At 56.8% G+C, this 13,446-nt stretch overlaps 1 protein-coding gene across 1 annotated transcript in view; it reads right to left on the bottom strand.

Moving 5' to 3' along the window:
* Positions 1-796: 796 nt before the first annotated feature.
* The window catches only part of CDK18 (cyclin dependent kinase 18), a 13,766-nt gene continuing 1,116 nt past the window's right edge, over positions 797-13,446 (bottom strand). Inside the window, exons 2-15 of the mRNA XM_009647735.1 lie at positions 7,709-7,842; positions 7,216-7,341; positions 5,091-5,147; positions 4,421-4,535; positions 4,189-4,283; positions 4,011-4,073; positions 3,491-3,614; positions 3,292-3,412; positions 2,853-2,950; positions 2,420-2,525; positions 2,220-2,262; positions 1,556-1,646; positions 1,160-1,237; positions 797-831 (exon numbers count right to left, since the gene is read on the bottom strand). Coding sequence (XP_009646030.1) covers positions 797-831; positions 1,160-1,237; positions 1,556-1,646; positions 2,220-2,262; positions 2,420-2,525; positions 2,853-2,950; positions 3,292-3,412; positions 3,491-3,614; positions 4,011-4,073; positions 4,189-4,283; positions 4,421-4,535; positions 5,091-5,147; positions 7,216-7,341; positions 7,709-7,842 — 1,286 coding nt within the window. The remainder of the gene's footprint in view (positions 832-1,159; positions 1,238-1,555; positions 1,647-2,219; positions 2,263-2,419; positions 2,526-2,852; positions 2,951-3,291; positions 3,413-3,490; positions 3,615-4,010; positions 4,074-4,188; positions 4,284-4,420; positions 4,536-5,090; positions 5,148-7,215; positions 7,342-7,708; positions 7,843-13,446) is intronic.

Below are 13,446 nucleotides of genomic sequence, written 5' to 3'. Positions count from 1 at the left end.
TACTGGCAGGTACCTGCACCCTGGGCAGGCTAAGCCAGGCCTTGCTCTCGGCTCAGGACATCCTGGGGAGCAGCCAGCTGACCGAATTTGGAAATGCAATGGTGGCAAGGAGGGAGAGATGCTGGGGGAAGCAATGGGAAGCTCCCTCCTCCGAGCCACTCCATCCTTGTCAGGATTCAGGTACCAAAGTGGGGAGAGAAGAAGGGGTTAGGTAGGCAGGGGCAAGGGCAAAGAAGGGAGGGCTGCCCTGGTTTTTGTGCTTCAGGTGCAGTCTCTCCAGCGCCAGGCTGGGTCATGCCCCTGACCTGTAATGTGGCTGCAAAGTGGCTCCCCAAGAAACAGGGGGTGCAGAGCAGGTTGTCTGAGCAAAGGTACATTTTCAGAAATGCCTGCCCGGGCCAAACGCTACGAACAGCTTTGGAGAAACCACTCTCTGCTCACAAAACCTCCCCGTGCCTGGCTCACCCCCCGCCGAGGGCAGCGAGCGGATCCCTGGGGCAGCGCACGATCCCGCGCTCCGGGCAATGCCCAGGGCAGCTCCTCACTAGAGCACCGGCACAGGGGGTGGCAGCTCATGTCTGATGGGAAAACAAGAGGGGAAAAAAGGCCACAGTCCATCCACAGCAGCTGCCAGGGGCTGTGGTCGTGGGGACAGGCAGGGGACAGCCTGCGGCCGAGGGCGCTTCCGCATGGTCCTGCTCAAGTAATTCTGCGGTGGGTCAGGTGGGAGCGTGTTGCCATCTCCTTTCTCAGTGCTTTGATCTCCATGGTGACAAGGGGAACACGAGATCCGGGTTTAAAATATACTCTGCCTCCTGTTCTTCCCTCGGGCTGAGGAAGAGAGGGAGAGATGGGTCGGAGAGGTCAGACAGCAAGCGGCACTGGCAGAGAAGCTGAGCCCCGCGCTGCTCTGGGTTAGGAGGTTACGAGCCCACGGCATTCACCAAGGAGGGAGCTGCGCCTCAGGGCACCTAGATGTGACTTTGGTACCACGGTAGGTGACAAGCAAGGATGCCCCAGGGGTAATTCGTGGACTAAAGCAGGGATCAGGGATCAGGTTTGGCTTTTTCCTATGCGGGACCCACTGGGAGTAATCCCAGCGCCAGCGCAGTCCGTGGCACCATCTGGGAGAGGTCTGCAGGATTTTCCCCAGTCCTACCTGACTGCTGGAAGGCTGAGCCTCGGTAGCCAGGGTCCTTCTGAAGCTGGATCTCCTTCAGGGAGAAGATGGAGACGTCTAGGCAGAGGGGGCAGAGAGAGGCGTCAGTCCAGCGGGCTCGGCCGGCAGCGGTCTGCGAACCCGGTGCCAGGAGGGACGGCAGTGCCCAAGTGCAGCACTGCACCCATCAGGGCTCTTCTCTCCCACTCCTCCTCTACATTTCCCTACCCAAATTGTTTCTTGCTCTGCCAGCCACCAAGCTCCCACCCCACTCTGCCGCGGGAGCACCTCTGAGCAAAGACAAGAGGTGTTTGAAGACGACCTGGCTGCAAACCACCACCCTCGGGCTGCACAGCAGCTCTTTGCTCCACGTGCAAGAGGATGGCGGGCACTTACTGTCGGGCAGGAGATGCACCCGCTCTCCCAGGCTCTTGAAGTAAGCGTGCCGCAGGGCTGCCTCCGCCGAAATCCGGCCTTTGGCTTCGTACTGCACAAAGCCCCAGAGAAAGGCAATTACATACAGTCTGCGCGCGTGCGAGACGGCATTCAGCGGGCACGGAGGCCCCAGACAGGGTGTGCAGACCCTTGTGCACCTACGCACATGTAAGTGCCCAAGCAATTTCATACGCTGCGTGGGTGACAGTGTGTCCAAACACTGTGCACACTGGGGGGGGGGGTGCAGGCAATTACCGGTGCCATTTGCATGGGCACAAGGGACCTGTGACCACAGGAGTGCACCGGCCACGTCGTGCTTTAGAATCATAAAATCATAAAATCATTTAGGTTGGAAAAGACCTTTAAGATCATCGAGTCCAACTGTTACGGATCATCAAGTCCAACCTTATGGACCATCAGGTTTGTGTCCTCTCACGTAAGTTCATCATCCTTAATGGGAGGTGATTTGGGATAGCATCTACAATGCCATGGCTGCAAGGGCCATGGCTTATTCTGCAATCACAGCTCCTCTCCTGCCCGGCTCCAAAATCAGTGTGAGGGCAGCCAGAGCACCTTCACTTCAGCAAATCCCTTTGCCATCCACCTGGACTGCTCTACCACTCACCAGAAGGAGGTTCATCAGCAAGTCAATGCCTTCTGAGTCCAGCCTGAGAGAAGGAGGAAATAAAAACCGGAGCATTATTGCAACCAGGAGACATTGCAATCGTCAATGCAAGGGACAAAACCAAAACTGGTCTCCCCAGGCTCCCGTTTACAACCAGCGCAAGCCCACCATGCCTTATGTGTCCCTGCTCAAGGAGGTACCTTGGGGCGTGATTTATTAATGGCTGGGCTCGGTACTGTGTGAAATTGTAAGCCTTAAACTCCTCGTTGGATGTTATTCCAGGCCAGGTGTCTTCTGTTGGGGTTCCTGGGAGGGGGAGAGAAGGAAGCCCGTCATGCTCATTCGGTGCAGCGAGAAGTGCAGGCGAGTGCCAGGGTCCTGCCCGGGGGAGAGGGCACGGATTTCCCCAGCAGGACCCCACGGGGCAGCCATCGAGGAGCTCCTCGCCCTCACAGGGCAAGCCTGGACAGGGGCTTGGGGGAAGCCTCTGCCCACGCCTGCCCACGCCTGCCCACGCCAGGCAAGGCTTCGCCAGCGGGCTCCCCTCCAGGCTCCCGAGGCTGCGCCTCATCACTGCTCCTGCAGTCAGCCACTGCCCTCGCGTGGGGATCTGGGAGACAGCAGAAGACTCACCCAGCAGCCTGAAGATCAAATGCAGCTCTTCTTTCACCGTGGAGCCGGGGAACATGGGCCGTCCGGTGACCATCTCGTAGTGGATGCACCCAACGCCCCTAGAGCAGCAGCGGAGGCTCTGGGATTAGTGAGGGAGAAGCCCTGTGGATGCCCCACCACCCCTTGGCCAGGGCTGAGGTTCCTGGAGAGGGAAATGAGCTCCGGGAGCTGTGTTCCTTCTCTGCTACAGGTACCCACTCACCCCTGATGTGGGCAGCGTGCTCCAAAGTCCCTGAGCCCCAGGGGACACAGAAAGCAGCATGGCCTCTGGGAGAGCCCACCACCCTCTGGTGTAACCAACACCGCGGGCATGTACGGCACTGCACTGGCAGAGGGATGGAAATGCCCCAACCCACCGCCTTGGAGACCCTGGGAAGCTTGGTTTGGAGCCGTGGCTCACCACATGTCGATGGGCGTGGAATATTCGGTAGATCCCAGCAGGACGTCGGGGGGCCGGTACCACAGCGTGACCACTTCATTGGAATACGTTTTCGTAGGGACTGACTTGGCTCTGGCCAGTCCTGAGGAGGAAAGGGATGGGCGTCAAGGACCTGCACCTACCTGCACCTTCTCGCAATGGCCCTGGGAGGCCCACCCACCGAAGTCAGCCAGCTTGAGCTCTCCTCGCTCGTTGATGAGCAGGTTCTGGGGTTTGAGGTCTCGGTGCAGGATCTTTCTCCCGTGACAGTAAGCCAAACCACGCAGCAGCTGGAACATGAAGATCTGCAGGGAGGAGAAGGGGCTGGCATTTAGCGCTGGGACGTGGGCACATCAAAAGTGAATCTGTCTCAAGGGCTCTCAAACTGATGGCCAGGAAAGACCCCTCGAAGCTGGCCTGGGGTGAGACACACTGCAGGCACTGCAGGCAAATGTTCAGACCCAACACCAGCAATCCAGAAAAGGGGCTGAACAAAGTCTGTCTGCACAGTAATTTTATTTAGGGTGGCAGTGACTTGAGAAAAGCTGGTGGAGCATCAGAGCGGGCTGAAAAAGTTCAAAGAAGAGTAAGAAGGCTGAACTGAAGAGAGAAGGGGTATCCAGCCTCACCCAGCCCTGTAACACCCTGGACTGCGCGCGGGGAGAGGCAGGGGGACAGGGTCCCAGGCAGCACCGACTTACCTTCACGTTGTGCACGCTCATCAGGTTCCCACAGTTGTCGAGGTACTGTTTGAGGTCGTTGTCCTGCAGCAGGAAGCACACGTCAGCCTCTCCTTCCCTCAGCCCCCATCACCCACCCGCAGAACGGCAGCCACCCCCCAGCCCCCATTCCTGCAGAAAGTCCCCTCCCCAGACCCACCAGGTACTCGAAGACGAGGGTGAGGGAGCGCTCCGTGTGGATGATGTCGTGCAGGGTCACGATGTTGGCGTGTTTCAGGTTCTTCAGCAGCGACACTGCAAGGAGAGGAGACGGCAGGTTGGCGCAGCGGGAGCTGGGCACATGGGTGGGACTGCAGGTACACACGTCCACCTGCACCACCCATCCCAAATCTGCCTGGGTTGAGATGGGGAAAAGCCCCTCCTGCCCTCACCTTCCCGTATGGCCGTGCAAGGTGCCCCTTCCTCATGCTCCAGGCGGATTTCCTTCAAGGCGACGAGGTTTTCGGTCAACTTGCTGCGTCCCTTGAAGACAGTGGCGTAAGTGCCCTGGGTGGGGAGAGAGAAAATCATAGAATCATAGAATCACTTTGGTTGGAAAAGACCTTTAAGATCATTGAGTCCAACCGTTAACCTAACCCTGCCATCCCACCACTAAACCCTGTCCCTAAGCACCTCATCTATCCTTCTTTTAAATACCTCCAGGGATGGGGACTCGACCGCCTCCCTGGGCAGCCCATTCCAGAGCCTGACAACTCTTTTGGTGAAGAAGTTTTTCATAATGTCTAGCCTAAACCTGCCCTGGCACAGCTTCAAACCATTCCCCCTCGTCCTATCGTCCGTTACCAGGGAGAAGAGCCCGACCCCCACCTCGCTACAGCCTCCTAATACAAACCACGCAGGCCATTTACCAGGGCGGCACAACTCCACAACACTTGGAGGAAGGATCATTTGAAGCTACGGGGCCAAGTCTGAAGTCCACAAAAAGACTTGGTCTAAAAATCGCTAGATATTGAAGAAATTTGGCGACAGTCTGCCCTTTGCACTTCAAGCTGCCCTTCTAATTTAATGTAAATCCTTATGGGGGTTTCATAGTCTACTCACCTCTCCCAGTTTGTCCAGTTTAACATAGGTTTCCAGCTTCCCGAACCCAATATCTGACTGTAAGAGAGAAAGGAAAACATCACTGGGAGGGATCTCATCCAGGGATGGCTTCACGCCTGGGGGGAAGGTCAAGGGCACTGGACAGTACCAGCTTTGGGGGCAACTCAATCAAGGCAGGTGTTTGCATGCAGAAGCCCAGCTGATCTAAGGACACAAAGCCCATTACTTTCCTGGAGAAGCCATGCACGTGACCGGGCAATCAATCAGAAACCCTTCACAGCCAACCGCCTGCTCCAGCGAAATGGATGGCACCTGCACCCCATACCCCAGGGGGGCCGCAGCCTGCAGGACTGCCCCTTCCCGCTGCCACCCTGCGATTCCCTTCCCCTCTCGCCCACCACCCCGACGTGCCACCAGCAGCAGCCAAGTCAGACGGGAGCTGTGATCTGCAAAAAGCCGATGCCCTTTTTGTCAGAGAAGCCTTGTGGGACCCTGCCAATGCCCAGCCTTTCCCTCGGTCCTTTCCTAAATCCTGGTTTTTACTGTGACTCCGTTCCTTTCTCTGTGTGCTGTTCAAATCAAGCGTGAAAGGGACATTTTCCCACTTGGAACAGTAACTCTTTAACGTATTGCCGAGACCTGCTTTCGTGTACCCAGTGAAAGGAGGGCAACCACTGCAAGGCCACAGATTCAGGTGTTGTTCCTAGCAGATCCCTGAAACTTCAGTTTTCGGGGAGGACAGAGACCCCTCCTCGGTTAGTTTGGATTATCTGTGCGCCGGGGCAGGGGATGGATCCCAGCAACACAGAGCGCATGGCCCAGGGCAAATCATTGCTCCTTCAACTTAATAAACTGATGTTATTCTCCCCCAAAATATGTTTGCATTGGTGTAGTCCCAGGCCAGCACCCAGCTCTGACTCCAGCCCAGCTAAAGGCCCCCCAGCCCAGCAGCGCTGCCCCCCCTCCTGAGCCAGGGGCTCATGCCATGCCGCTCGCCATCAGCTAGATGGAGCTGGACGGACAGCTGTCAATCAGCGGGCAAAGACGCTGTGCAGTGTCAGGAAAGGGTCCCCTGCACTGTGCCCAGGGCTCTGCCTGGAGAAGCAGCAGCCCCAGCTCTGGGCTGCTCTTGCAGCCCCCCCCCCTGCTCCCCAGATCCGCCCCACGGGGAGGCTGTCCCCTTGCAACAGGCATTGACCAGACCACCCAGCACAAGCTGTCCCTCGCAGCTGCAGGCTGGGTTTGGAACAGCGAATCCCAGGTTTTTTACTCCATTTTGGCTTCTCCAAACCCTCTGCGTACCCCGGGCACAGATGTGTCCTGAGCAGGGATCGCTGCTGCAATGGGAGGTGCTGTACAACCCCCCCCCTCCGGAGCCATGCTGTGAGTTTTGCAAGGAGCATGCCTTATTCATGGAGGGGACCATGAATATTAATGGTACATTGCTCTGGCTGGGTCTGTTTTATTGATTGGACAGAACAGGCAGGTAAATGCAAGCTCTCCTTTCCTCCTCCCTCCCCCTGAACAGGCACACCAGATCTGAAGGCGCCTGCTGAGACCTGGCTGTTGTATCTGTGTAGCCCTGAGCGCTCCTGGGCAGCAGGACACATGCTTGCACGTTTGTAAACAGGGCCCTGGGTTTTTGCTCCTACGCGTGCTGATGCTCTGTAGTCAAGAAACCGAAATGCCAACCCTAATGCAAAGGCTAATTCATTATTTATCAGCATATGCACTTCGACGAGCAGAGGCTCCAGCACTTGCTGAACCCCAGGAGGCTTTCCACCTCCTCCCATTCGGAAGAGGAAAGTCAGGTACGTGCAGGGGCGAGCGAAGGAATGTGCAGGCCTGGGGATTTGCACAGCGGCACGCGGATGTGCATGGGTAGGAGTGACACGGGAGAAGAGATGTGCATGGTGGGGGAAATGTGTACTGCTGGGAACGTGGGGAAAGGGATTTGCATGGGCAGGGATGTGTGTGTCTGTGTCCATGACACGGAGGGGGTACGAGGGAGCTTGCGCAGCGGGGTGTGACTGCATGGGTGGGTGGCAATCAGCACATGCATCTGCTGGCTGGGACTTGTATGCACAAAGGGAGATGCTGTGCCCAGCACCATGGTCAGACTTACGAGGGAAGCCCGTCGGGACATCCTGCTGAGGGGCTTGGGGAACTCCGGGCTCTCCATCTGCAGCTTCTGCAAGAACTCGGGGGGCAGGCGGATGTCCATGGGCAGGGAGAGACGCTTGCTGACGTCCTGCGGAGAGGGCCAGAAGAGCGGGTGATGAATGTGTCCGATGAAAGAGGGACTGTACAGAGACATTCAAGGGGAGGCGCTCTCTAACCAGAGCTGATATTGATGCCGAAGCAATGGGCGCAGCATCTGTGGGACCCTTAGCCAAAGGAAAAGGGAAGGGGTGTGTGTGTGTGCATGTGGGGATGTGCACCAGGCTTTGTCAGGTACCATGGGCACCACGTCAAGTGCACCCACGAGGACATCAGGGCTCACGTCTGAGACTGCCAGGTCCCCACGAATCAAACACTGGCTCCTCCAGCCAGCAGGGAGGTGACAACCAGAATTTGCCCCGTCCCTTCTGCCCGCTCCAGCCCGCAGCGGTACTTGCCTCCATGGAGAAACGGCGCTGGTTGTTGTTGCGGTAGCGCACGGCCATCGGGGACTGGCCTTCCACCTCGGAGGGGGAGATGGGGCTGGTGTCTGCTCGGAAGTCCCTGCCCAGGTGTCCCATCTGCAGGTGCCCTTGAGCCAGGTCTGAGGACAAAGAGAAAGGAGGGGGAGCTGCTGGAGTGGTAGCAGAAGTGCCGAGGCCCAAGGCACTTATTTTGGAGGAAAGAGAGTGAGAGCAGGGCAGGGGGGTCCAGAGGTGCTCTGGGGCCATGGGAAAGTCTTCTTCCTTCTCTATATCCAGGAGGCAGAGGGAATGCCTGCTTTTTGCTCCGATGAAGGTCTCTTTTGACAGACGGGGAAGGGGATGCAGAGAGGTGAACGGCTTCACACCCAAGGCCACCCAGCTCTCCCACATCCCAATCCAGTGCTCAACCCACCAGGCAGCACTGCCAAGCAGCTCACCCCTCTGCAGCAGCACCATGGGGTTTTGCACGGGTGAGTATTTCTCTTAACTTTCCAGCCTTATCCTCACTAACGTCACATTAGACAAAACAGGATTTGCCCTTTGGGAACACCCAGGTGCCTGACCGTGGCTCTGGATCCCTCTGTGCTAGGTCTGTACAAAAGCAAAAAGAGAGCCCAGCCTCCGGGGAGCTCACAAGCAACACGCACCTCATCTGCTGCAGGAACCACCAAAACTAACAGCCGTCGGGGTACTTTCCTCCACGGATGTGACCGTTTCTCAGAAGGTGTTTGGGATTAAAGGCTGCAGAATCACTTATTGCAAAACAAAACACTCCGGGCTTTCCTGCCCCAACCTGCTGCACTTAGCCAGACACACAGTCCCGAGAAGCACAAAAGCTCTCTTGAAAACCAAAGCAGCTCAGAAAAATAACTCTTCTCTTGGGACTCCAGGTGTGAAGCCTCACTGAGCCCAAGAAACCCTGAAAAGAGCAAGAAATCCGAACAAAACAAGCCATTGAGCTCCCTCTGGTCTCCAGTTTGAGGCTTGCACTTAAGCCTCCTCACTCTGTAATTAACAGCGGGTTGGTAGGAATATTCTGGCACGCGTAGACCCAGGCACAGCAAAACGCTGCCGAGTTCAACGCAGGTCGCCTGGACCCCAGCAACGTGGATTCCCCCGATTCACACGGATGCTGTTTCCAAGGGGCCGTTCAGAAGGAGACAGCGCTGGCTGTGCTGGGAGGGGGGAGGCAGCGCTAACTGGGTGTGCTGGGATGGAGGAGAACTACCTCCGCAGGGGAGGGATGCAAGGTGTGGGGCCAAGCAGGCATGACTATTTTGTCCCCTTCCCAGTAGCCACACAGCTCTCTCCTTGTCTCAACGTTGCAGCTATGCTCCACGTTAGCCATGCCTCTAGGGTCCAAGGGCTCTGCCATAAAGCACTGGTGTCCTCCGGGCATCCAGGCACCCTGCAGTTATTTCCCCAGAGCAAGGAGGAACATTGCAGGAGGGAAATTCCCCGGGGAGGACCTGAGATGTCCCAGGCTGAGCCACTGAGCCCTGCCCCTTGCCAAGCCCTTTCCCTGAGCTGCACAGAGGCAGCCCCGGCTACGCCAAATGCAGATTTCAGCGCACCGATCCCCACGCGCTCCGGCAGCCAGCAATGATCTCACTGCTGAAGGCTGGGGAGGGAGGGGAGGGCTGGCTTTCACGGGGTGCTGAGCAGGGCTGGGACCTGGCTGCAGTTTGCTCATCTGACGGATGAGAGGTGGCAGGCAAGTGACCTGGGAAAAGACGCGGTTTCATGCCAGGGTCACTGGGGGACCAGGGGACCTGCGAGGTAAGGGATGCAGGGTGTCCTCCATAGACGGCCCGCACCTAAGGGACGGGTTCAGCCCATGCCACTGGGCTTGGGAGCATCTGGAAGAGTGCCAGGAGTTTTTGGGCAGACAGGCAAGAGCGAGGCACAGAATCATCCCTTCTCCCAGGACCGCTGCGGGACTCTGGTCCCTGTCCCTTGCTGGCCATCTGTCTGTGCAGGAACAGTCAGGAAACTTACCCTGAATTAACCACAGGTATAAAATTAACGTGGATCAATTTAACAGATTCAAATCTTTTTAACTTGCTCACTTCCTAAGCGAATTATCTGGAAAAAAAAAAAACCAAAAAACCCAAACAAAAAAACCCAAAGGCCATTTAAAATCTGACTGAATGGAGTTCAGCTAATCCACTTTAAATGACAGTTTGGGTGAATTTGTGCTGGTTTCCATAGGTAAATAAGCCCAAAGACTTGGTAAAAGATGCAGCCTGGCCCTGAAAGGTGCAAACCAGCAGCACCGTCATGCTGCACCAGCAGCCCACCGGGCGGGTTGGTGCCAATCTCTGATCACCAACAAGAGCACCCAATGTAAAGTCAGAGGTAAGATGACAACCTGGGCATTCCAGTGCCTGCAAAGGGGAACGGGATAGGCAAAAGATGTGAGCGACCACACGATGGGAAAAGCACATTAAAGTACACAGAAGACTTGCAGAGGTGAGGGGAAAGGTGTTTTGGCCGCCCTGGGGCCAGAGAAGGCAGGGGGAATGTGCCAGCCCAGCCCAGCCCATCCTGCATCGCTGCGAGGTGCCCACGGCACCGGGGATACCCAGGCCCGCAGAGATGCTCTCGCAGGGCTGGGGTTGCCCCAGGGCTTGGAGGAGCCGTGGAGCTGTGGGCGTGCAAACGTGAGGGCCTGTTTGATTCTGCTCGGCATTTCATGTGGATGACAGTGAGCCCCGACACTCTGCAAATAATAAGGCTGCATGGGATATCAAAGCAAATTAAAGTGAGACCGCAGACATGGCGGCTGCCTTTGACGAGCCTCCCACCTTTTTTTATAAATACATTTAAACACTGCCTCTGCCAAAACAAGCTTTGATCTCCCAAGGAAAGGGGCCAGAACCCTTCACTGCTTGCCTGACTTACAACTTTTAATTACTTTGCTAAGCGTGAACTCTCTTCTCAAAGCTCTGCTACGCTCATGAGGCAGGGCTGCATTCAGGTCTTGGATTATTCATCCACCTTCCTCCCCCTCATCATCACTTCTTCGTGGTCTTGCACTCCAAAGGCCAGATCTGGCTCTGATTTATGCCGCTGCAAACTGGGAGTTACACAGGCTTTGCAGCCTGAACGCCGAGACCTTATTTGGCCTCGGAGGACAGAGCAGGCAGTGGCTGTTGTGGGGCAAAGCCTTGGCATAGACAGGAGCTGTTGCTGAACGCCACCAGCTCTTATCAAAGCAAATGGGAGACACCAAGACCTCTGAAAATCTGGAGTACAGAGAGAAATATGTGACTGGGGAAGCCCGGGAGAAAAGGAAGCAGCCTACTTGCCCTCAGCCTTCATGTGAGGCTGGAGCAGCCAAGCTCCCCATCTCTGAGGATGTGGGGATGGTGCTGGCCTTTGCCAAGGACATCAGATATTGCACAGAGCCCAGCCTGGGCTCTCCTTAACCCAGGGGCTTTCTTCTGCCTCTGCAGCTGAGCAGCCTCTGTGGCCGAGGAAAGGCTGGGCTGCCCCAGGAGGGATGCACGGCAGGGTGGAGGAGCATCGGACGCCCCAGTTCAGGCTGTCAGTGAATTAGGCTCTGAGCCCAGGCACCCCCTTTCCCTCCCTGCATCGTCAGACTCCATCAAGGTGACATTGCCCGTGACGGGATGTGTCCAGGCTGGAAAGCTGTTTGCTTTTCCATTTGCCAGTTCTGCTTCTCTTGGGCCTCATTTTATCAGCCTCCGTGGGTGAGGTCATGAGAATTATGGGATGAAGAGGACAGAGCTGGGGATTTCCCACCGCACCACCAACAGATGAGACAGGTTTCTACCCACGAGAAGGTCTTGCCCTGTCCTGTTGCCAGAGTCAGAGCAGCTCTGCACATGCTTTTGGAGCATCTCATGAGAAGGTCTCCTGGCCTCTGCATCACCCTCCTTCCCAAGGACAGCCGGAGGCACTCACAGCCGCCCAAGTGTAGGATTTGCAGACTGCCATGACCTGTGAATGCTGATAACCTGTGATTTCTGATGCTGGAGGGAAAATAAAACCGGCAAGCCATTCCCTGAGGAGCTGTGTGAGGTGATGAAAGAAAAAAATGATGTGCTGATCTCTGCTGTGATTAGCAGTCTTTTCTGGAGCGAGGGATCACAGTGCCTGAACTGTCATGGGTCATCTGCTCACCGGGAGAGGAAAGATCACCGCAGGCAAGTGCGGGCCATGCAGAGGCAGAGACAGCCCCAGGGGCACCTTCAGAGATCCTGAGCAAGGAAGGTGAAATGCGAAGCAAAGCTTTTCCCTGTTTCATGGGGAAGAGAAGCAGCACAAGCGTGACTGCCACGGCCCCAGCCTCAGCTCTCCTACCAGCTTTCTGCACAACTGTCACAAAGTCATTTTGCCTCATTGCACCTTGATTTCTCCATCTGTAAAACGGAGGAGGCCAACGCCTCAGAGAGAACTGCTGCTTCCCTGAAGTCAGAGCCCTCTCCAGATCAGGCAGCTCCCACGAGGTCCAACGCCCCCCCACCCCACCCCACCCCAAACCCTGCAAAAGAGCAACTTGCACATAAACATCCTTCCCATCCCCTCCAGCACCACCAAACCGATCCTGTCCCCCTGCACACCTGAAGCATCACACTCACAGACCATGCCCTAAAGCCTCCTCACCCTGGGGTGCTGGGGCTCGTGCCCCCCCCCAAGCTCTGCCCCCCAGCACTGGTGCATCCACCTTCCCCCTGCCGAGCCCCCGGCAAATCCTCTTGGCACAGGGCTGTGGGCAAAGGGCTCCCAGCCACGAGGGGTTTATTAAACAGCCGAAGAGATGCCTCAGACAAATGTGGTTGTCAGGGCTCTTCATAAACAACAGCCGCAGCCTGCAGGAGACGGAGATGAAGGGCACGGTGGAGGTGACTTCTCGGGGTTGTTTACAATCCCCAAGGGAAACTTAATCAAGAGATCTCGAGGAAAAGAGGGAGCGGGCTCGGGGTGGTGGGTATGGAGGGGGCAGCGTGTTTTGCCTGTCCTGCGTGGGAGGGGGCTTGGGTGCAAACGGGGAACCGTGGACCAGGGGGCACCAGGGAGGGACAGCTGGGGCAGGGGGCCGGGATGTGTCGCACGTACCGACCGGCAGCAGCACATGAGGAGCCAAACCCCACGGGGTGGTGCTGGCAGCCCCCGAGCCCCTGATGCATTTGCGGGTCCAGGCAAGAGGATCTCCTAATCATACCGTGCCACAGTCTAATACTGGTCCAGCCTCTACCCACGGGGTCAGGAACACCCTCAGTCCTGGCCCCAGGCTCCGTCTTGCTCTGACTTTGCTCTTATTCTTTCCTGGCTGCATCAGGAGCGAGACCAAAAGCAGGGGTGGGTAGGCAGATGCTGCGTGCACTGGTTTGCCATTCAAGGGCAAAGGAAGAACCGTGACCGAGGCTTCATTAAAGCAGAAGAAGGGCGAAATCACCTCTCGACAAAGCCTCGGTTTGCTCGGCGGAGATAACGAGCCCAGGCTCAGACATCCCAGAGCAGAGGTCCCCCAAGGAAGGCAACAGCAGCAGCAGCTGTCAGTGCCCAGGACTCTCTTAGCCTTGCACCATTTTATCCCCACAGCTTCTGCACATCTAATTAAGGGCTCAAAGTCTAATTATAGCCCTCGCTGCTTGCTAGGGTGCGAGGGGAGGTGTGGGCGGGGGGGAGCAGGGAGGGAGGCTGCTAAGGGATGCTGTTCAGGGCAGCCTGGGTGTCTGGAG

Source organism: Egretta garzetta, unplaced genomic scaffold, assembly GCF_000687185.1.
Source record: "Egretta garzetta isolate BGI_Z169 unplaced genomic scaffold, ASM68718v1 scaffold640, whole genome shotgun sequence".
Taxonomy (NCBI): Eukaryota; Metazoa; Chordata; class Aves; order Pelecaniformes; family Ardeidae; genus Egretta; species Egretta garzetta.
Note: the sequence above shows the minus strand (reverse complement) of the source record. Positions and strands in the feature narration are given on the sequence as shown.